The sequence below is a fragment of the Lacerta agilis genome, chromosome 14, assembly GCF_009819535.1.
Source record: "Lacerta agilis isolate rLacAgi1 chromosome 14, rLacAgi1.pri, whole genome shotgun sequence".
Lineage (NCBI taxonomy): Eukaryota > Metazoa > Chordata > Lepidosauria > Squamata > Lacertidae > Lacerta > Lacerta agilis.
Window position 1 is genome coordinate 42,762,541 of NC_046325.1, and position 22,435 is coordinate 42,784,975.

Consider the following 22,435-nt stretch of genomic DNA (forward strand, 5'->3'; position numbering starts at 1 on the left):
CAATATTTTACCCTTCTACTGGGAGGGAAGGGAATCATAAGACTGGATGCATTTCAGTTTACATTGTAAGAAAGCAGTGAAGAATCAATTATGTTAAAAACTTGCTGTCCTATATCAACAGTACTAATGAGTTTTGATTTTTAAGAAGGTTCTTAAAATACATTTACTAGCCTCAGTACCCATTAGAAACACTTTTCATTTGGCTTTGGACTATAAGTAATGTGAATGTCCATTTGTATGGATGGAGCAATGCAAACACTCATTTATACAGAATACTCAATGAAAAAAGCTACTCCCACCAGTTCTATTTGTGATTATAGCTACCCAAGTTTCCGAGTTTGACAGCCATCTTCAGTCTAGTTACACAAAGCATCAAAACGTAACCAACCTTTGGTGGTTCTTGTGGTAGAGAAACTGTTTCTACAGGAGGTGGGGATGGAGACTTTTCTTCTAGCTCTTCAATATTTTTTCTTCCGCTTCAGGTTTTAGTTCTTCAGCTTTTGATTCAGATTCCAGCTCAGGCTCAGGTTCGTGAGTAGATTCTTCCAACGTCTCTTCTATTCCATTACTAGAAGAATTGGACGCATTGTCAACTATCAAGATTTTATAAACCTAAAATGCTAACAGACAGCAGAACCAAATGATGATGAAGAAGAAGAGTTTGGATTTGATATCCAGCTTTATCACTACCCGAAGGAGTCTCAAAGCGGCTAACATTCTCCTTCCCCTTCCTCTCCTGCAACAAACACTCTTGTGAGGTGAGTGGGGCTGAGAGACTTCAGAGAAGTGTGACTAGCCCAAGGTCACCCAGCAGCTGCATGCGGAGGAGCGGAGACGCGAACCCGGTTCACCAGATTACGTCTACTGCTCTTAACCACTACACCACACTGGCTCTCAAATATACTGGCTCTCAGATATACTGACATGAGCAATGGTAGCTATTGGTGGGGGGAAGCTGACAGCACATCCTACCAGCCTTTGCCCCATGTTGCATATGCATCTCAACCATCCTGCAATCCATGATTTTGCTGAACTTTTTCTGTTGAAGCACAATTTCACTAGCCCCTTAAACTTTGACTACTGGTAGCTGGACAAATCCATCATTCCTACAGTGCCATAAAAAAACTACATAGCCATTCTTCAACTACTGTGCTCGCCAAGAAATACAGTTTAACAAAATTAATTTCCTTCTGAGATGATTCCCAAGAATTGCCTTAAGTTTGCCTTATCAATTACCGGGTATCTCATCCTCTTACAGCCCTAGCACTTACTTCTTGTATACATAAGCCAGTAATTTTTGGCTACAGGTAAAATTAACCAAAATAGAAATACATTTTTTTTATATATGTATCTCAGTCACACCGTTCCTCGCCAAAGCCCAGGGGAGCTCACAAACAAGTGACAAAACATCTAAAAAAAAAATCTCCAGCACAGATGCAGAGTCGGAAAGATCTCTACTTAAAATGGCTTGTTGAAGGAGGAAGGATTTCAAGTAGTCACTAAAAAGACAACCGGGATGACATCTGCCTAGTATTTAAAAAGAGGGCTTCACATTAATGCCTCACATTAATTCCATTCTGATTTCTCTATACACTATAAAAATCACTGTAAGGCAATAATCCTTATGAAAATCTTCCAGAGGTCGTATGTTGTTGCTCAGAAATACAACATGAACAATCTTTCAACGCCTTTTGATTGGTAAGTTTCATACATTAGATTCATCTAAGGCTAAAGATAAAAGACCTGAAAACAGGTTGTCTCAATATTGTTAAATGGGATTTGTATAATTTTTTAAAAAATGAAACGTATTTTGTATAGACTGAATGCAATGTAAGAATTTAAAGTTGTCTTACGTTACAGGGTGATTATCGTAGTAAGTACTGCTTGCATTTTCCTGAGCAGGCTCAGGGGATGGCTGCCTTTCTTCATGCTCTTCTTCTACTTCATCTTCTGACTCTAAAACATTAGAGAGAAAGTCCTTTTAACTATTGGTAATTAAGTAGGATGGGGGTGGCGCTGTGGGTTAAACCACAGAGCCTAGGGCTTGCTGATCAGAAGGTCGGCGGTTCGAATCCCCGCGACGGGGTGAGCTCCCATTGCTCGGTCCCAGCTCCTGCCCACCTAGCAGTTCGAAAGCACATCAAAGTAGCTCTATTTGTCTACTTGCACTTTCTGCAGCGCAGCTCTGATTTTATATATTTAGGCAACTTTTGCGGGTGGCTGCTGCTGGTTTTTGTAAATCCATATAGTAAGATTTTTCTGGGACCCAGGTGGCGCTGTGGGTTAAACCACAGAGTCTAGGGCTTGCCGATCAGAAGGTTGGCGGTTTGAATCCCTGTGACAGGGTGAGCTCCCATTGCTCGGTCCCAGCTCCTGCCCACCTAGCAGTTCGAAAGCACATCAAAGTGCAAGTAGACAAATAGGTACCACTCCGGTGGGAAGGTAAACGGCATTTCCGTGCGCTGCTCTGGTTCACCAGAAGCGGCTTAGTCATGCTGGCCACATGACTTGGAAGCTGTACGCCGGCTCCCTCGGCCAGTAACACGAGATGAGTGCCGCAACCCCAGAGTCAGACACGATTGGACCAAATGGTCAGGGGTCCCTTTACCTTTACCTTTAATTAAGTAGCAGAACAGCACTATTAAACATGCCTCTTTACTGACACCAACGTTGTATATAATACAATTCAGGCAGACTGAAGTAGAGCGGCAATTCTTAGTTAGATTAACATATTAAGTCTTTTAACCAACGAACAAGTACCCTCAATTCACAGGGCAGCAAATTTTGGTAGGTAAGGAGGTTAGGCAATTTTTCTTGCACCTCAGGGAAATCAAATGCCCCCTAATTCAATGTGGACTAGATGATCCCCCACCCAACCCCTGAGCTTTGAACTGAAAGCTCCATCATCCATAACCATGAGTGTGTGTAAAGTGCCTCTCAAGATCAGCAAGATGGCAGGAACAAGGCCCCACCTACCCCCAAAAGCTGGGAAGACCAGGGTTGTCATGTCCACAACTTTAGGCTGATTACCAGAGCCAACAAAAGTATTTGAATCATGTGTATACGGGTCTATAGTGTTTGAACGACCCAGTAAATAGGCACCAAGCAAAATTAGACTCGATCGTTCACTTTAAATGACTAAAGGGAAAGCTATAATTGAGGGCTGGATTCAACTAAGTTGCTGCCTGCACAGAACATGGCCTGCTCACACAGTGGTACTTTCTCTCTTTTCTTCCTTTCGTGCACCCCCTAAATCTGCACCGGAAGGGTGGAGGAATGGAATGCGTATGGGGATGGGGAGGGTCTTATTGTGTGAGCAGATCTCATTTTCCACATGCATACCCCAGGACTTGGCACTATGTTGAATTCTACCCACAGCTTTCACTGGTTGTACATAGGTTTATAATCCAGAATAGATACACCTGCTGTGCATTGTATTATTGTCAAAAAGAGGAACTCTTTTTGACAATAATACAAAGTTCAAGGCACTTTCATTTGCAACTATAAGATCAATTAAAAAGGTAAAGGTACCCCTGATCATTAGGTCCAGTTGCGGATGCCTCTGGGGTTGCGTGCTTATCTCGTTCTACAGTGGTACCTCGCAAGACGAATGCCTTGCACAACGAAAAACTCGCTAGACGAAAGGGTTTTGCGATTTTTAGGTGACTCGCAAGACGAATTTTTCTATGGTCGTGCTTCGCAAGATGAAAATTTCAATGCATTCCTATGGGAATTAAATTCCTATGCATTCCTATGCATTCATATGGTCGTGCTTCGCAAGACAATTTTTCGCAATACGAAACGACTCGCAGAACGAATTAATTTCGTCTTGCGAGGCACCACTGTATAGGCCGAGGGAGCCGGCGTTTGTCCGCAGACAGCTTCCAGGTCATGTGGCTCTGGCGAACCAGAGCAGCACACGGAAACGCCGTTTTACCTTCCCGCCGGAGCGGTACTTACTTGCACCTGACTAGCCTTCGAACTGCTAGGTGGGCAGGAGCTGGGACCGAACAATGGGAGCTCACCCCGTCGCGGGGATTCAAACCGCTGACATTCTGATCGGCAAGCCCTAGGCCCTGTGGTTTAGACCACAGCACCACCCACGTCCCTTCATAAGACTGATTACAGCACACTAATTGAATAATCTGCCACAAATTCCAAAAGCCGTCAAATTAAGAAGAATCCACCACAATGCAGCTGGGTACATAAAGTGTTTTACTCGAATGCATCTCAAACGATACTCTTTATATGTCAGTCATATGCTCTATTTCAAAAATCCTTCCCATTCAAAAATGGCTGATATTTCTTTATTTCTTTGCTTCATCAAGCCTTTCTTTGCCATTCAACCAATCTAGCCTCCAAACTGACGTGGCGGAAAGTAATTTAGGTTGGAAGTAGACGACTCGATAGCAACCAACACAAATGTGGAAATAAACGGTTTACTGAAGAGAGGAGTCACAGAACATTGCAGTTCCCTTTGGCTCCACCTCCATCACTGTATAGCCACTGCTCCCTTCTCTCGTTCATCTCTCCCAAGAAACATGTGCTTGGTCTCTGAATGAAATCTGACTCATACAGCACAATACTACTGAAATGCTCAGCTTAACCACCCCCACACCACAGCATGTCTGCACACAGGAGACTGTTTTTTTTTTTAAACAGACAATTTTTCTCCCCAACTACAATTTATTCCTAACAGCCACCTCTCTGATCTTTCCTTACTGGAAACTGAAAGAAAGAATTCCTGCCAAGTTGACAGTTATTTGAAAGGGTAACGGAACGGTCAGCCCCCTGGGGTCAACAACAGCCATAATAATATCAATCAGATTCATTCAAACGTAATTCAAACTGCCCTTTGTGAGAACTGGCTCAGGATAACAACAGGCAAATAACTGTGTCAGGTTAGAATATCTAGTCAGGCCCTGCCAAGTGCAAAATTGCTTACAGGGCCTGTTACCAAGCTGGATTGTGGCAACAATAACCTAAGTAGGATTAGGCCACACCGGCACATATACCAACCTGAGCAGCACTCAGATAATCACACTTTTATTCAAAGGCTAGGATGCTATCCCTTCGACCTGGAGCACAAAATATTTGTGGAAGTATGCGCTAGCTCAGCTTGGATTGCCTCTGCAATGGTACCTCTAGTTGCGGACACGATCCGTTCCGGGGTGCCGTTTGCACCCCGAAAAGTCTGCAACTAGAGTGGCACTTCGGCACATGCGCAGAGTGCAACAGAGCGCTTCTGCGCGTGCGGCGAAACCCGGAAGTATACACCACCGGGTTTGCCACGTTCGCAACCTGAAAATCCGCAACATGAAGCGAACGCAACTAGAGGTATGACTGTATGCAGTTTCCACAGTGAGTTGTGCTCAGGTTCATCTCCTGAATTTCTCAGTTCCAGCATGCTGCTCCCCTGAAGTCCTGCTTTTGGACTTCTTACAGGTATCTCGTTTGGCTGCTGTGAGAACAGAATGCTGGATCAGAGAGGCCTTTAGTCTGAGCTAGCAGGGCTTCCTACGTTCCAACTCTGATGGATTCCCTTACCTTCATCTAGTTCAGCTTCAGAGTCACCAAATACTTCATCTTCATAACGGAATATGTCGTTGTGTACATAAAACTTATTTGGAACAGACCCCTGTAAAAACAAACACACCATGGGTAAAAAACAACAATAACTCAACTGTTGATTAACTAACTCTCTGGGAATGCTACATATTGCTTTCAAATTCAGTTGTCCTTTCCCTTTTGCATTCATGTAATGACACAAATTTAAGACTTCTCAGCCATAATGTTTGTTCATACCGGATAAATAAGGAATAAATAAATTGCCTAAAGACATTGTGCTGGTGAGCGGGACATTCCAATACCCATATATGCGGTTGTGTTTGAGTGCAAAGCTCCCTGCTGGTTTGGTGGCAAAATATGAATTTCTTATGAATCATACATGACCTGAATCTGGTTGTATTAATTGGCTGTGTCTTAAAACTCCATTGCTGGCTAGCAACGGGGTCACGTCTCTCTTTTCCAATTTGGTTGCTGTTTAGTTCACAAGCACATGGCAATGAGTGTATTTTTGATAACCTCAGAGCATCTGTCCCTTTTGTCTCTTTGAAGTATATCTGCTAACATCCTGGAGGCCTGTGAAGTGTCAATATGGCCAGGATGCTTGTTCTTTCACTTCCTCCTATCAATCTTGTGTCTTTCTTCTACCTGATCTTGGAATGCTAATTACCTGTAGCTAGGGAAGTTAGTTACTAGATCAAACCAGTTTTCTGCTAAGTTCAAAGATTCTTTGTTCTCCACCTGGCCACATGGCCTGTGGGGGGAGTTTGATCTGGACACTGTGATTGGATGATTTGAATCTTGGAAGGCGGGTTTTTGTGTTCAATAAAAGTTCCTGGATGAGAGCAAGGGGAAGCTCTTTTCTTTTCCCCATTCTCTCAGACAGGTTGTTGCTGGTCAATTTCCTTTGTCTGTTTCCTTTGAACTCACGCATCGTGGTTTTAAATCATAAACACCACAGTTCACTGTGGTTACTTACTTCTGGAGCCAGTACGAAGGTCTGCATGAATTTCCTCATTGGCTGCCCGTTATTTGTCAACTCCCCCATGACTTGCACAACTACTCCATCGTTGAGAGTTGCATGAGCGTCCACATGGCGGATCTTAGTGCGGCATTCACTAAACTGCAGGGACATCACCTTCTTGTGTATGTCCTAGAGACAAAATAAAAGAAACTTGAATCCCACTTAGACAAAAAATAAAAACAAAAACCCAAGCTCTCGGTACCTGATTTTGATAACTATAGATGTTTTCCTTTGTTAGGCAGGGCCTCTTAATACTGAATGCATTGCTTTAAAAATGCTGAATATGGAAACGCTTTTCCTTCAATGTAGAGCGCATGGGAGACACATTCTTCCTTTTCTATCTGTACAAACGCTCTCTCTCTCTCTCTCTGTGTGTGTGTGTGTGTTTTGGTCAATAACCAGTAGATACAATCTAGTTGATAAAATTCCATAATGCTACATAGCTTCATAAATAAGTTTTAACATAAATTAAAATGTGGCAGAGTGAAGATGTGACCCTTTAAGGTTCCCTCCCTCTTCCAAGGCTCCTGCTCACCTGTACAGCCACTGACCTACAGCTAAGTCTGCTGCAATGTTCCATTGAATGCATTTGAGAGCGAGCCACGCAGCTGCTTAGCTTGGCCAAGGGTGGCAAACAAAGCAGCCATTCTAGCTATCCAGATCCGCCTCCAATAAACGTTTCTCAGCATAAGCCAGGGAAAGGCTGCAGTAGTACTTGCAACAGCAGTGCCTGAATGGTGGGGCCTGGTTAAACACTAGAAAGAGTAGGAAAAAGGTCCTAGGGAAGCAAGGTAGTAAGAGGGAGGGGGAGGAGAGGAGTAGGAGGAGAGAGAACACACACACACCATATTTTTCTGTGTAAGACGCCCCCTATTTTTGGTGACTCTGATTTAAGAAAATGGGGGAAGATCTATCCGTGTATAAGATGCCCCCAATTTGGACGTTATTTTTTTGGGGGGGGGATCTAGTCTTACACATGGAAAAATACGATACACTTTCACTCACTAGAAGTTTTGGGAAAGGATGGAGTGAAGAAGGAAAGGGCCTCGACCTCCATGAAATTCCACAGGCCTTTCGCGAGTAATTTTGTGAAACTCTGAACCTTTTGCTTCGGCCCCAGCCATGAGCAACTCAAACTGCCTACATCTACTCTGCTTCAAGAATCTTCTCGGGGAAGCCAATAAATTCTTAGACGTTTCTGCACATCAGATGCTGGTAACTTAGCTCAACAGCTATTGTGCCACATTATGTGGGTGAAATGCACTTTTGATAGAAATAATAATAATAATAATGAAAATAATAATGAAAATAATTATAATAAATTGTAGAGCATGCTACAGTGTTTTCAAGAAAACCCAGTGCTTAACTTCGTGGCTAATTCTCTCTATTTTCCAGTAAAAACTAGGTATATTTTTAACTTTTATTTACATAATGAATAGGAGGAGGATTCTGGCTGCAGGCCAACGGCTACACTGCAGCTCTTTCATGTGGTCATAAACTTAATCTAGTATTTTAAAATCCTGGAGGAGGAGGAGGACATGTAATTGGCCTAAGTTTTGCTTTAGGTGTTTTTTTTTTAAGTGTTTAATTAGGAAAGCAAGAGAACAATGCAATAGTCTTTAATATAGTTTTGAAAGCATGTGCCTCAGGGCAGCAACCATGAAATCGGGGATCCCGGGCTGTCTTAAAACATTTCAAGAACGGGCTGGCCATTTCCCTGAAAATACCAAATCTGGATGACAACAGAGAAAAACAGAAGACTACAGGTGTGGAACTGCATCATCTTCATAGAAAATGCGTAAGATTCCAATGTGCGATATGCAGCTATCCCAGCAAGAGCTGAATAAATATTTTGAAACTCTGGGTGCATCTTTTAAAGACTGAAGTATGTTCTACTACATCACAATTGTATCACTGCTAGAGCAGAGGTGGAGAGCCTGTAGCCCTCCAGATGCGGTTGGATTACAACTCCCATTACCCTGGACCATGGCCATGCTGGCTGGGGTCCTGATGGGAGTAGGGAGCCCAGCGTCTAGAAGGCCTAAGATTCCCCCATCCCTTTGTTAAGAGCATATTACACGGATGCAAAGACATGGATTAGTATCTACATGTCTTGATGCTGGTTCGAGGCTAGATCTCTTTTTCTGGCAGTAGATGAAGTCAAAGATCAGGTTCTATTTTAAAAACTGGGATCATCTACTGCTAAAGTAACAGAAATGAAAGAAAACGAAAAATGCATAGACATTCAGTACAGTATTATCAAGAACACTGAAAACCAAAAGCCCTAGGCACTTGATAATCTCTATACTGCCTTGTTAAATAGGTCACTATTATTCATTTTTGCTTAGAAGCCTCTGAAGCACAAATAACTGACCTGACCCAATGGCACACCATGAGGCCTTGAAAGAAGTGGTCTCCCACATCCAAGCCCAATATTGTCTGTTGGATATCAGCCTCTTACATTAGCACTGCCAAGCAAGAAACTCTATGGGAAATCAAATGTATTTGAAACTTTTCAGAAGCCTTCTCTGTCTTTCCCCACTTTAACAAATCGACCCCCACAAAGGCTCCAGATAATTGTGCCAGATACCATCTTTGCTTTTTCACATTCCTGTGTGTTGTTCTATGGCACGGCACTCTGGGAAACAAAGATGGCGGACACAAATGTCCACACCTTTGCTTCGGAGGACACCCACTCTGTTAAAAAAGGTAGGGGAAATGTTAAATGCAACAGGATGTGCCCCATCAATTGACCCTAGTGTAGTTCAGGGTAAAAATTAAACAGTATTCAGCATTTCTGGAGTTCTCTCTCAATGTCCATTTAATCCCAATTCCTCCTTGAAATTTGATTGTATGGTATATCAGCCATATTCCATATTTTTACACACTGCAGGGGATAATTGTTTCCAGCATCTGGCAGCTAAGGGTTGCATCCAACTAAGCCAAACTCAGAGCAGACCTATAGAAATCAGCATATGCTCTGCATTGGAAACAACCCTAATATTTTTGCTGCTCCAAAGAAATGACTATGCTCTCTCTAGATTACTGCTTGATCTAATGGAAACACAATTATTAACATTATGTATTGCCAAAGGCTATGCCTTTATTTATTGTGACTGAACACGATAAAATAATTGGTTAGGTACATACAGCCTGGCCATACACTGCTTCCTGTGGTTTGCCACTGGCATCCAGTCCACCATGCACGTAGGAAGAATTCCTGCCATAAAACCTGCAAAGACATTCGAGCATGAGGTTTAGGACAGTCATACAGGAGCACATCTGGTTTTCAGCAAGTTAAAAAAAAAAGAATGATAGGAAGTTTAATGTAAGCTTTAGATAAGAGGACTATATGGTTTTTAAAACCTGGTATAATCAATAAAATTCTGATGCAGTTCAAAAGCCCATAGCAAATAAATAAAATAATAATAATAATAAAATAATAATGTTATAAGATATAAGATAACGCTAAATCTGGTTTGTATCCAGTTTTGGTATCTAGGCACCTTACAAAGTTTCTTTTAAAAGATATCCCACCATTCTTCCATAATGATACCCAAGGTTGACATACGTGGGTATTGGCTTGTTTTGCTTTTGTTCTATTATAGAATCATAGAATCACAGAGTTGGAAGAGACCACAAGGGCCATCCAGTCCAACCCCCTGCCAAGGAAACACCATCCAAGCATTCCTGACAGATGGCTGTCAAGCCTCCGCTTAAAGACCTCCAAAGAAGGAGACTCCACCACACTCCTTGGCAGCAAGGAGTGTATTCTGCATTTCCATTTTGTATTTTTATGTTGTGAACCACCCTGTGGTCTTTGGAAGGGTGGTATACAAGTTTAATGAATTAATACAAAAAATAAAAAACAAATGGTTCCCAAGAATTCTCCTGTTCTGGAACTGACCAGACCTTGACCTCTTTAGTTTCAAGGGAAACTACTAGGGTGTTCAGGGGATGGCAACTTCACCCAAATCCCTTTCCAGGGGCAATAAAGCTACATGGATGAAACAAACTGCATCTTTTAAGGATCAGTGTACATAATTCCAGGTTATCTGTGGGTACAGTCCTAACGGAGATCACTTAATATGGCCAGAGCCAGAAAAATTTCAACTGTATCCATGACGGCTCTTCTGGCATTAAGTTATCAAAATACAATGCTGATATCTACAGTTCTGAAATTATTTTTTGCTATTTGTTGTCTGTATTAAAATTATGATTACTTATTAAATTTAATATACCTCCCATCACCAGATCTCAGGGCAGTTCACAAGATAAAAATACCAGGAAAGAAGCATAAAATAGTTAAAACAAAAACAAAACAAAACAATAACCCCACCTCCCACAAACACATTTCAAATGCCACATCAGCCAAACGCCTGTTTAAAGAGGAAGGTTTTGCCAGGTGCCTAATGATGTATAACAAAGGCGTCGGCCAAACCTCATTGGAGAGCACTTTCCACAAATGGGGAGCCACTGCAGAAAAGGCCCTTTCTTGTATTGCCACCCTCTGGACCTCTCATGGAGGAGGCACACAAAGAAGGGCCTCAGATGATGATCACAGAGTTCAGGTCAGTTTATATTCCTTTAAATTGGAAATATTTTTTAATTTATCACTAAACAAAACAATTCAAATACAGTACTCTGAAGCTCTAATACAATCTCCCTGATCTCCCCTGCCCACATCCAACCACAAGGCCCAGCAATTTCAAAGTCATTAGTAACTTTTTAAGTGGAGCCAACAGAATACAAAACTAATCAAATAATATATGGTCTCCAAGAGCAACCTGAAACTGGAAACAGCCATAAGGAGTACATCAATATGCATTTATGATTCAGCATTTCTTGTTCATGAAATTCTGAAAGCTTCCAAGATGCTAATACCATCAAATCTAATGGTAAGTGATGCAATAAGAGAAGCAATAACTCCTGAACTATTGCCCAAGTTCTTCACATGTTCAGATTGTGATCCAAATCCTAAGACAAAGACAGACCAAGAGAAATGCTAGGTCATCATCACAGCATGTGCTATAATAAATGGGTATGTGATGACCCTTGACGTTCTTAATTTTCTTGAGCACTGTGTCAGCTACCACTATGTTGAAGTACAGACCTATTAATCATTTGATTAGCAGCAGACTACCCCAGTAGGAAGGGACGTGGGTGGTGCTGTGGGTTAAACCACAGAGCCAAGGGCTTGCTGATCAGAAGGTCGGCGGTTCGAATCCCCGCGACGGGGCGAGCTCCCGTTGCTCGGTCCCAGCTCCTGCCAACTTAGCAGTTCGAAAGCACAAAGTGCAAGTAGATAAATAGGTACCGCTCCGGCGGGAAGGTAAACGGCGTTTCCGTACGCTGCTCTGGTTCACCAGAAGCGGCTTAGTCATGCTGGCCACATGACCCGGAAGCTGTACGCCGGCTCCCTCGGCCAGTAATGCGAGATGAGCGCCGCAACCCCAGAGTTGGACACGACTGGACCTAATGGTCAGGGGTCCCTTTACCTTTTACCCCAGTAGAAAGAAAACCAGCATCAGTGTTAGTAATATGCATTTTCTGGGATAATTATGATGCATATTTATCTCAACACTTATTGATGGGAAAGAGATGGTCCATTTCACAGTTCAAAATTGTTGCTTGGGGACCTCACTGCTCATGTTGAATTCTTTACAGCACTTGTCATTCTCCATAACTGTGTGGCACAGGAAGCCAAGAAACCACAGTTGAGATGCTTAACCATTTACAGTTCACTCTCATTGGCCATTGTCAATACAGCACCTGGGTCAGAATAGCTTAAATCACTTCAAGGTATCCAGGATGTAAAAGGTCTTCTACTGCTTCTCAGCCATGCATCATGGAGAATGAGCTTTATTGCAAGGAGTTTTCTTGCAACAAATGATTTATCTGGCGCATATAACAGAAAATCATGGCAATAGAAAAGAAACTGTGCCCAGTGAAAAGCTGTATCACAGTGTTATAATTCTGTCAGTCAACAGGAGGGTGTTTTCAGTCTCTGCTGTTGGTAGGCAAACTCTGAAGTAGCTTTTTTGAAAACTGGTACAATAGTGGAGAACCTTTGCCCCGCAAAGCGAAATTAGGCCCAGTGGGAGTCCTAATTCGGCCCACAAGGCTGCTTTCTCCAAACTATACCCACATGTTCCACATCCACCATCATGGAAACAATTTGGAGCCTTGGCAAGCAAGGCTTGCTATAAATGTTGATCAACTGATCACTGCTGACATCAAAGCTCCACTGTGATCAGCTGTACTATGGAATTCCCAATCAAAAATTTGTTTATTGTATTTATGAGATCACTCAAAATAACTTCTCTACGTCTCTTACATATAAACACAACATGTGTATGCTAAATTTGGCATCATTTGGAACATGAGATTGGCTGATGACAGCTTGTCTTTGTAGCTACCTACTCATTTATTAAGATCCTCAATGAAGGACCTCATGTAAACATCTCTCTTTCTAATGTAATGGGGGGGTACGAGAAGACTCCTCAGCAGTGGCAACTCCAGCGCGGAACACTATCTCTAGAGGTCTCTTACCTTAATCTCTTTTCAGCACCAGTAAGGACCTTTTTATTTTTCCAGCTTTTAAAGAAACAATTTTAATCTTGCTGTATCATGCTGCTTTTATGATTTGGAGGCTTTTTCCATTTACAGTACTGTATTTTCTTGCATTCACATTGTAATTGTTTTATTCTTTTTGCAAACCACCCTGGGAGTATAATTGTTTAATACTTTCATAGCCATGCCCAAACTAAGCCCACTGAAGTCAATGGAATTGTTAGTCATGAGCAACTGAAGTCCAATGATTTCTGTGTGTCAATACAGTCATACCTCATGTTACGACTGCAGTTTGTTGCGTCCGTCACGGGGTACGAACGTGCCGAACCCGGAAGTACCGGAATGAGTTACTTCCAGGTTCGGTGCTTCGCGCATGTGCAGAACCACAAAATGACGTCATGCGCAGATGCGCCAAATCGTGCTGCGCACATGTGCCACTTCAGGTTGTGGACGGGGTCTGGAACGGATCCCGTTCGCAACCAGAGGTACCACTGTACTGAATATGACTTGGTTGAACAAAGCATTCAATAAATAAATACACAGGAATACGAAGCAGGGTATATGTGCTTTGTTTCTTTTCTCAGTGCTCCCAATTTGTGTTGTTCAGCTGCTTTTTCAATTACTTATTCTTTATTAATGAAGGCCACATTTTAACAAATCAACAGCACTTCAAATTTAGATAGAACAGCTGTTTTAGTCAGAACCTAAATTAAAACCACACTTCGAAATATAATTTTTATGGCTTGAAAGGGTGGATTTTCTTCATGCGTGAAACAAATTATGAGACACAAAATAAACATAGCCCAAGTTGGCTATGCTTGTTGTTTATTTAAAGAAAACCCATTTAATTTAAAGATTTTAAAACCACCCTTTAGTAAACTATAAGGGCTGCATACAGTAAAATAAAAACATCAAGGCGGAACTAGTCTATACAGTCAAGTTAAGCTGTCCATAAGAATGTGATAAACAGTTACATTTGGGGGGAGTGGGGTCAATTCAACTTGCTATTTTAGTCAAGACAACATATATTTATAAGTTACCTGTGTAAGAAGTCGGGGGCTTTATTTAGCAGGGTATAGTACTGCCTCACGAACTCCCGCCCTACAAGCAGCGGACTTGGCTTCTCCATCACCATTTCTTTGGTAGACAGTGTCAAAGGCTATAATACAAGAGAACACACACAACGTAAGATGAAATGCACAGTACTCTATTGGATGATGAACATTAAATGCAGTAGAACCTTATAACTGCAGGGAGGGGGGAAAGTAGTTCCTATCCAGCAAAATTCAATTTCAAAAGAATTTAAGGTTTCTGTAATTTCCCCTTCCAAGTGTTCACTTCACTTACATATGACTGATAAAAAGCTGGGATGGGCAGGTACAGCTTTCACAAGCAGCAGCTGCAATTCTTTATTTTAAAATATTTGTCCGATATCCTGAGTCCCCTTAGGACTCGGAACGCAGACTGTTCCAAAAGTTTGACTCATACAGCAGCCCAGCATGAGTCTACAGGTTACATGCCATTAAAGCATGGCAGAGTACTGAGATACATGGCTAGGCTTAACTAAGATTTGATCCTTTTGAAGACACATTCATGCATTTGACATCCCATGCCTTGGGACTGAGAAGCAAATGGGAACTCCTCTGTAGAGGCTGGGCATATATGGTCTGCTTGCACCAGCGCTGTTGCCTCCACATCCTTGGAGATGACATAGCCAAGGGGTGTTCTGTTCACTTTCAGGGTACGGTGCTGCTGGAACCACCTCCACAGCTTGTGATGGATTGCTTGGGAAGTCCATCTCTGACAAGCCACTAGACCCTTCTCCTGAATCCGGATCCCCCTCCCAATCCAATCTGGCAATTTCCCCAGGGCTGCAAGTTCTCAACCCACTAGAACCTTCCCTTGGGTTGGCCTCTCCCAATTCTCATCAACATCTGACCACCTTCTCCGTGACATGTCCATGGGATGCCATCCTACATGGGACTTGTACTATTTGGATATACAGTATCAGGAACATACTACTTTGATGCCCAACGTTATGACCCAATGCATGTTTATTCCAGGGTAAGTTCCACCATGTTCAAAGGGGCTTATTCCCAGGACTGCAGATTTAGATTCTAAATCAGGAATGGAGAACCTGTGGTCCTCCGGATGCTGCTGCCTTACAACTCCCTAACCATTGGCCACACTGGCTGAAGTTGAAGGAAGGTGGAGTAAAACAACATGGCTTTGTCAAAGTGGAGTACTATGCTGCCTTGCCAACCTCATTTTCTACAATCATAATCATTTATTATTGAATACTTACATACCGCCCATCTGATTGGTTACCCCAACCATTCTGGGTGGCTATCAAAAATTAAAGCACAATACAACATCAAACATTTAAACTTCCCTGAACTGAACATGGCTGCCTTCAGATGTCTTCTAAAAGTCAGATAGTTTGTGAGTTGATGACCCACCCCCGCGTGGAGTAAATAAAACACATGACACATGATTTTTGGTTAATGGGAAGAATAAGGCCACAACTTTATTGGTTACGGCGTGTGAGTGGTATTGGCTTAGGAATTGGATAAGAGCGCAGCACTTTTGGGTTAACAACCAGTGGGAGGAGCTTCTTGATGCAAATTCAACTGGAAGCTTCCCCTGACGTCACCGGGGGTCGTGCCATAGCCCTAGCCACTAGCAGGGCATCGGGCAGGATCCACGACCGCCGGATCCCTTTAAAGGGATGCCCCTAGGAGGTAGGTGATGGCCACAACCTGACCTCCAATCACAACACATATTACATCACCTAATGAGTATTCCAATGCCTAACCACCAATACTATGAAGTTGTGACGAGTTGCTACGATAGGCGAAAAAAACCAAAAGGCCAGTGCCAATTTGCCAAATGGATAAAAAACCCTACCAGGCGCCCCAGGCGACCAACTGAAGTACATAGCAAGGTCAGAAGTATAGCAAGACCTAAAGGGGAGGGAGGGCGGGAGATCCATGCGAGCAGGGGAGAATGAGGAAGATGGCAGTGCCCAGGCTGGTGACTGCAGCCTGGCACCGCCCCCCAGCCAGTCTTATTGGCTGGCTATGGGTCTTGTGCAGCAGGAAGGAGGGGCAAAGGCGGGAGGGCGGAACAAGCCCCCCTGCCAGCGCGGAAATGGCCCCCGCTCGCAAATTCTCCCCACTGGGATGAGGAGAGGTCTTCCTTGACATCAGAGAAGGCCCTCTGCCTGGTTCCCTGTAACTCACTTCTCTCAGTGAGGGAACCACCAGAAAGCCCCTCAGGGCTGAATTATGGGGGTAGAGAAGCTCCTTCAGGTATACATATGCATGATTCAGTAGAATTATATACTCTGGCTTCCAAAAAGCTTTTGACAAAGTCCCTCACCAAAGTCTTCTGAGTAAATTTAGCAGTCATGGGAGAAAGGACAGCGATTCATTAATTTGCTAAAGAAAGGAAGCAAAGAATTGAAATAACATAAAATTATTTCAATGATGGGTACAATGATTCATTATATAAGATACTGATACTATTTAATTTGTTCATAAATGATCTGGAGACAAAGAGTGAACACTAAATGCCAAGTCTGCAGAAAACAGCAAACTATTCAGGTTGCCAACTATATAGAAGCTCAAAAATCTCTCCCAACTGCATGAATAGTCAATGAAAGTTAGGTTCAATGCAAGTTAAGTGAAAACTGATGTACGTTGGAGGGGAAAAACCTGTATATTGATGAGATCTGAACATGTGTGACTAAACAAAAAAATGTATATCACAGTGGATACAGCTCTGTGAAAATCATTAACTAAGAGCATGGGGGTAATGGAAAAGGAAAATACCGTGCTCGGAATTATTACAAAAGGAATTTAAAATGAAGCAGTTGCTATCATATCACATTTATATAAATAAATCTACAAAGCACTTGCATTTGGAATACTATCTACAATTTCAGTTGCTCCATCACAAAAAGATGATACAGTATAGAGTTTGAAAAGATGTTTAAAAAAGCGCAACCAGGAAGGTGACAGGGTTGAAGCACCCTACTAAGAAATGCTCAAGTATTGGGGGCTTTTCGGTTTATCAAAGAGATGGCTAAGGTGCAAAGCCTGTATTTATGCTGGCTGGAGAGCTTTAGGGTTTGATGTTAAACCACCTGCACCAACATACTACCCAAGCTAAACCACTGTTGACTCCACCACCCCATGCAACTAGTCAATTGTTGTTGGCATCTGTCTGTCTCAAGAGACAATGGAATGCACCTCTGGGGGTGAAGTCAAACCGCTGCTCTATCTTCTTGACCCCCACTGTGTCTCCCTTTAATCTTATTTTTTCCAGCTAAACATGCCCAGCTACTTCCGTCCAGCAAGTGTTTGCAGACTGACCATTCTAGCATTCTAGTCATCCCCCCTCTGGCACACACCAGTTTGTCAGTGTCTTCCTTAAATTTGGTATGTTGTGTAACATAATGAATACAATTCAACTCAAATCGAACAATTTGAATACATACAATACTCTGGAATAAGGTGACTGTAGGAAGCACACTTATTTGTGCACAGTTCTTTAGGCATGATAAAATTCTTATGTTAACATTTGCAGTGCCTTCATCCCTCCTCTGCCACAGAAGGAAAGTGTATGCTATTGAATTGTTAAACCTTAAATTATGGTATTTACAAATATTCCAATAAAAAAATTTTCAAGTGAAGTTTTGAATCTGCTTGAATACAATGTTTCAAACTACATTTGGAGCACCTGGGGGGGGGGACGCACAGATTTCAGTTCTAATACTTTTGAATATTGGAAAACCTTCGGAGATGTTCATACAGCTTGTAAAATTAATACAGCACACATTTATTAAACAAAAATAAAAGGTAAGTAGTCAAACAAATGTGCTAAATCAGGACTCAAATGCCTTAAAAAGGTAAAGGGACCCCGACCATTAGGTCCAGTCATGTCCGACTCTGGGGTTGCGGCGCTCATCTCGCATTACTGGCCGAGGGAGCCGGCGTACAGCTTCCGGGTCATGTGGCCTGCATGACAAAGCCACTTCTGGCGAACCAGAGCAGCACGGAAACGCCGTTTACTTCCGCCGAGTGGTACCTATTTATCTACTTGCACTTTGACATGCTTTCGAACTGCTAGGTGGGCAGGAGCTGGGACCGAACAACAGGAGCTCACCCCGTCGCAGGGATTCGAACCGCCGACCTTCTGATCGGCAAGCCCTAGACTCTGTGGTTTAACCCACAGCGCCACCTGGACATAAATTTTCCAATCCAAAATTTTCTGGTAAACCTGTACCACTGGTATTCACCTTGCTGGTGGGAGCTATGCAAGGATAGTAGCTTGGTGGTAGAACATCTAGATCCCAAGTTCAATACCTGGCAGCTCCAGGTAACATGGTGAGTGTGGGGGAGGGGCTCCTTCTGAAACACAGAGCTCCTGCCAATTGGTGGAGACAGCAGGTGAATCAACGATCTGGCTCAGTATAGCACAGTATCATATGTTCCTAAAGTGAAAGAGCACTTTCCACATAAAGCATATATGGGTACCTCCAAATAGTATTATATGGGAACTCCAATGCAAACATGCAACAGGACAAAGCACCCCACAAAACTAAGCAAGGGATGGGAGGTAACATGCTTAATCGACAACACCTTTTTTTGCATTACAAAGCCTTCCTCTCCCAAAAGCTAGTAATGATGTCTCCATGCAAAGCTGGGTGGGGTGGGGTAGTGACACAGACGCTCAAGTGCAAGCTAAGTTTTGTGTTGCCACTACTGCAAGTGCCAGCCAAACAATCATCATTCCTTTTGCCTTTCAGGATCACAGTCTGAAAAAAGTAGACATTGCACAAAGAACTGCACTGCCGCTCCCCACAGGAAAAAGAGAAGGTACTGTCTCGGTGACAGCTCCCTTCTGAAAGGCTAGATTAGGCAGAGGCCTATGTTGCAGATTCCTGACCACTGCTCATTTAATGTCCCCAACTCTTCTTTGGCTCACAGGCAGCCCTCTAAGAACAGTTCCTACTAAGACTACACAATAGGACTACAATGTTTGTAACAGCAGTGACCGGCGCTATTCCGTGTTTTGCTGACTTTCCTGTTCTACTAAGCCCTGTATTTTTTTGTAAGCTGCTTGGGATGACGCTATATATGTTGAAGTCCTAGCCAAACAGAGATGGAGCACTATGGAGCAGTACACCTGTTCCTTTTCTGTTGGCCACATAGCAAAGCTGAAGGAGCCCTGCTGAGACAAGGTGACAGGCAGCTATGTTCCTATTTCCTGCTTCCAGATCTCATTCCGCTTTGTTACAGCTGCCACTTCTGTGTTGATGGAGTTTAGGAGCCGAGGACCATTTCCCACCAGTGTTAGAAACTGGGATAGAAAAGCTAGGAAAACAAATGGCTCTTGGGACCTGGGTTATGGGTGCCAAACAGAGTGTCTAGTTGCCATGGGGGGGGGGGGGGGGGGGTCGGCAACACTTTTTATTATTTTGATAAGCACGAACTAACATGCAATTCATATAAGTGACACAGTTAATATCACATTTTAAAAGGGAATATATGTTTAATTTGGTGTTTACAATAAAATATTGGTACCATACCAATATTTCAAAACACTCTACTCTTCATTATTAAACTCCTTAACGTACTGTCTACTCTTAACATATAATTTGAGGCTTCAAGGCACATACATTTCAGTAATCCTTGAGTGTCAGCCAAGTGCAAAAAAACTGGAACCCAGAACTCTTGAGGTGCTCGCAAATGGAGTATCTTTAAGAGCAAATGTGCTTGGCGCCCTGCTAATTTCGAACCCTGCTTCCCACGCCTGGTGGGTCTTATTCACAGGAGCTCGTGTCAGGATAGAATTTTGAAGAGAAAGGGGCTCAAAGGTTTCCTTTCCACCAAGTCTTGGTGTAGTTTATTCCTTCTTTGGCCATTTGAATTCCAGTGAGGTAGGGGTTTTTTTTAGACCCCTAACAGTTGAAAAGCCTCCTGGTTACTTCTGATGTGACGAATTATGCAGTGGGCATGTGAAGGAATGAGTAAGTCTGTTGTTGGGGGAGAGAATTGGGGGCACATCCTTCCTCAAGACATAGTGAGGAAATAAACAGCAGTAACAGACAATAATGCATATGAACATGTGGAATAGTGTGGCTAGGTTATATGGCAGGGACTGAGTGCTGCATAAGCAAAACTAGGTCACGTGGGAGTCATACAATTGACTGATGTAGTACAGGGTGAGTCTTTTAAAAGAGGCCCTGTGAAACATGTGTATTCTGTATTCACAGGGCCTCTTTAAAAGAACTCACCCTGTATTTCCTCTGAATGGCTCAAGACTCACCAAGGCATCCTAGGTATACAAAGTCCTTCCAGAATTTTCTAGTGGGAAATGGCAGTCAGGGTTTGAACTTGGGACCACTTGTATGTGAAACCTGGGGTTGCTGGTGCAACCCTCTAGGTCTTTGCTGGGTCAGGATAATATGCCCTCCTGTTGTGCCTGAGTGGCTGGAGAACTGCTTGGGGAAGAGTGAAGGTTGGATTGCAAGTTTTGCTTGGCTTTCTCCCTCGCCACTTATCTTTGGCATGACCACTTGTTGTCTGACATGCAAAAGGTGAATTTCGGCCCCAATTCAAATACTTCCCTCGTGGGGGTTTGTGCCTAATTCACCTATTTCCTGCACCTATGCCCTATAGGAAGCGCTAACAAGAGGCTCTAGTAAGAGCACAATTGCAGCTCACCCTATTAATGAGTTTGCAACCTAGCCTGGCCCTTCATAACTTCTAAGTAAAAGTAGCCCACACTCTCCACTTCATCTCTGCTTGGGGGTTTCCATTAGCATTTGGTTAGCTACAATGGAAAACAGATGAGGAACTACAGTATATGGATCTTTTAGCATGCATACATGCAGTAAAGCTGCTGGGTTTTTTCTGAATGGAAGGAAGATCTATTTTGTCTCTAGGGTATTTGCATACGAATGCATTGGAATAAACATTAAGGTGACTAGGGTAGTGTTCAGAACTGTATTTTTATTATGCTTTTAACCAAACAGAGCTTTGTTTTCAAATCACGTCTAGGACCAGCTATAATGCAAAGTTAATAAGTACATCTGTCAACAGATAAAAGAAAAGGTTAAAGCAATTTGTTATAGTGCGGTTGACAAGACAGGTTCATAGCACCCATTTTCACATGTGAAATGGAAGCTGATGTAGCACGGTAGCTAAGTGTTATAAACAGGAATCCCCACTTAAGATCTTAGCCACCGCAAGTCACTCTCACTCTTGCAAGGTCTTAAGAGGAGGTCAGCTGGAACAGGCCAATGCCTTATCTAGCCAAGCACCCTGTTCTCACAGCAGCTGACCAGATGCCCATTATGGGAATCCCACAGGCAGGATTCAAGCACAAGAACTTTCTCCCCTCCTGAGGCTTCCGACAACAACTGGTATTCAGAAGCATGACAGCCTGCAACTGCAGAGGCAGTGAATATCCATCCTGGCTAGTGGCCTTTGATAGCCCTCTTCTCCACAAATTAGACTAAATGCTCGTTTGAAAGCCATCTAGGTTGTGTGACCATCACAACCTCCCCTATGGGAGTGAGTCTGTCATAGCCTAACCATGTACTGTGTGGAGAAGTACTGTACTTTCTTTTAACCAACCTGAAGCAGGGGTTGTGACTAGATGGCTCTCAGGGTCTCTTCCAACCCAACCACCATATGATTCCTAACACTCATATTAGCTACCATCCCTACCTTACAGGGCTGTTTTTGCCAGGAAGCATGTTACTCTGGTGTGCTGAGAACTTGAAAGGTGCCACATGAGCACTAAGTATCTGGGAGTTGTCACTGAGCCCACAGTGAAGGAAGCTGTGTGTGTATGTGTGCACTAGGGGGACACACGTAACTGTACATACACACGAGAGAGAGAGAGAGAGAGAAACACAGACGTGCACCTCACAATCTTACTCTTTCAAAGGCGGGCTTGTGTACCATAGTATAACAGAAGAGAAGAGTAGGAAGGGACCCCCGGGGGTCATCTAGCCCACCCCCCCCGCAATGCAGGCAATCTTAGCACGCGTTTCCCTCCCCCTCCCATCCAGTCTGAACCCTGCTTAAACATTGCAAACGGGCTAGCGGTTTCGGTAGCTGCAGATGCTGCCGCAAGCTGCGCGAGCGCCTAAAAGAGGACTTAATGCATATTATTATTATTACTGCCACCACTACTTGCGCCTCCTCGTCCCATTTCCCCCCTCAGGGCGAGGCCGGAGGGAGGAAGGTCGCGCAG

The 22,435-nt window shown here is 43.2% G+C and overlaps 1 protein-coding gene across 1 annotated transcript in view; it reads right to left on the reverse strand.

Moving 5' to 3' along the window:
* G3BP2 (G3BP stress granule assembly factor 2) overlaps nucleotides 1–22,435 on the reverse strand; it is a 32,730-nt gene that overhangs the window by 9,956 nt on the left and 339 nt on the right. Inside the window, 7 exon segments of the mRNA XM_033168924.1 lie at nucleotides 389–471; nucleotides 474–568; nucleotides 1,854–1,956; nucleotides 5,548–5,638; nucleotides 6,545–6,718; nucleotides 9,740–9,821; nucleotides 14,203–14,321. Of these exon segments, the coding sequence (XP_033024815.1) occupies nucleotides 389–471; nucleotides 474–568; nucleotides 1,854–1,956; nucleotides 5,548–5,638; nucleotides 6,545–6,718; nucleotides 9,740–9,821; nucleotides 14,203–14,297 (723 nt within the window). The 5' untranslated portion in view covers nucleotides 14,298–14,321.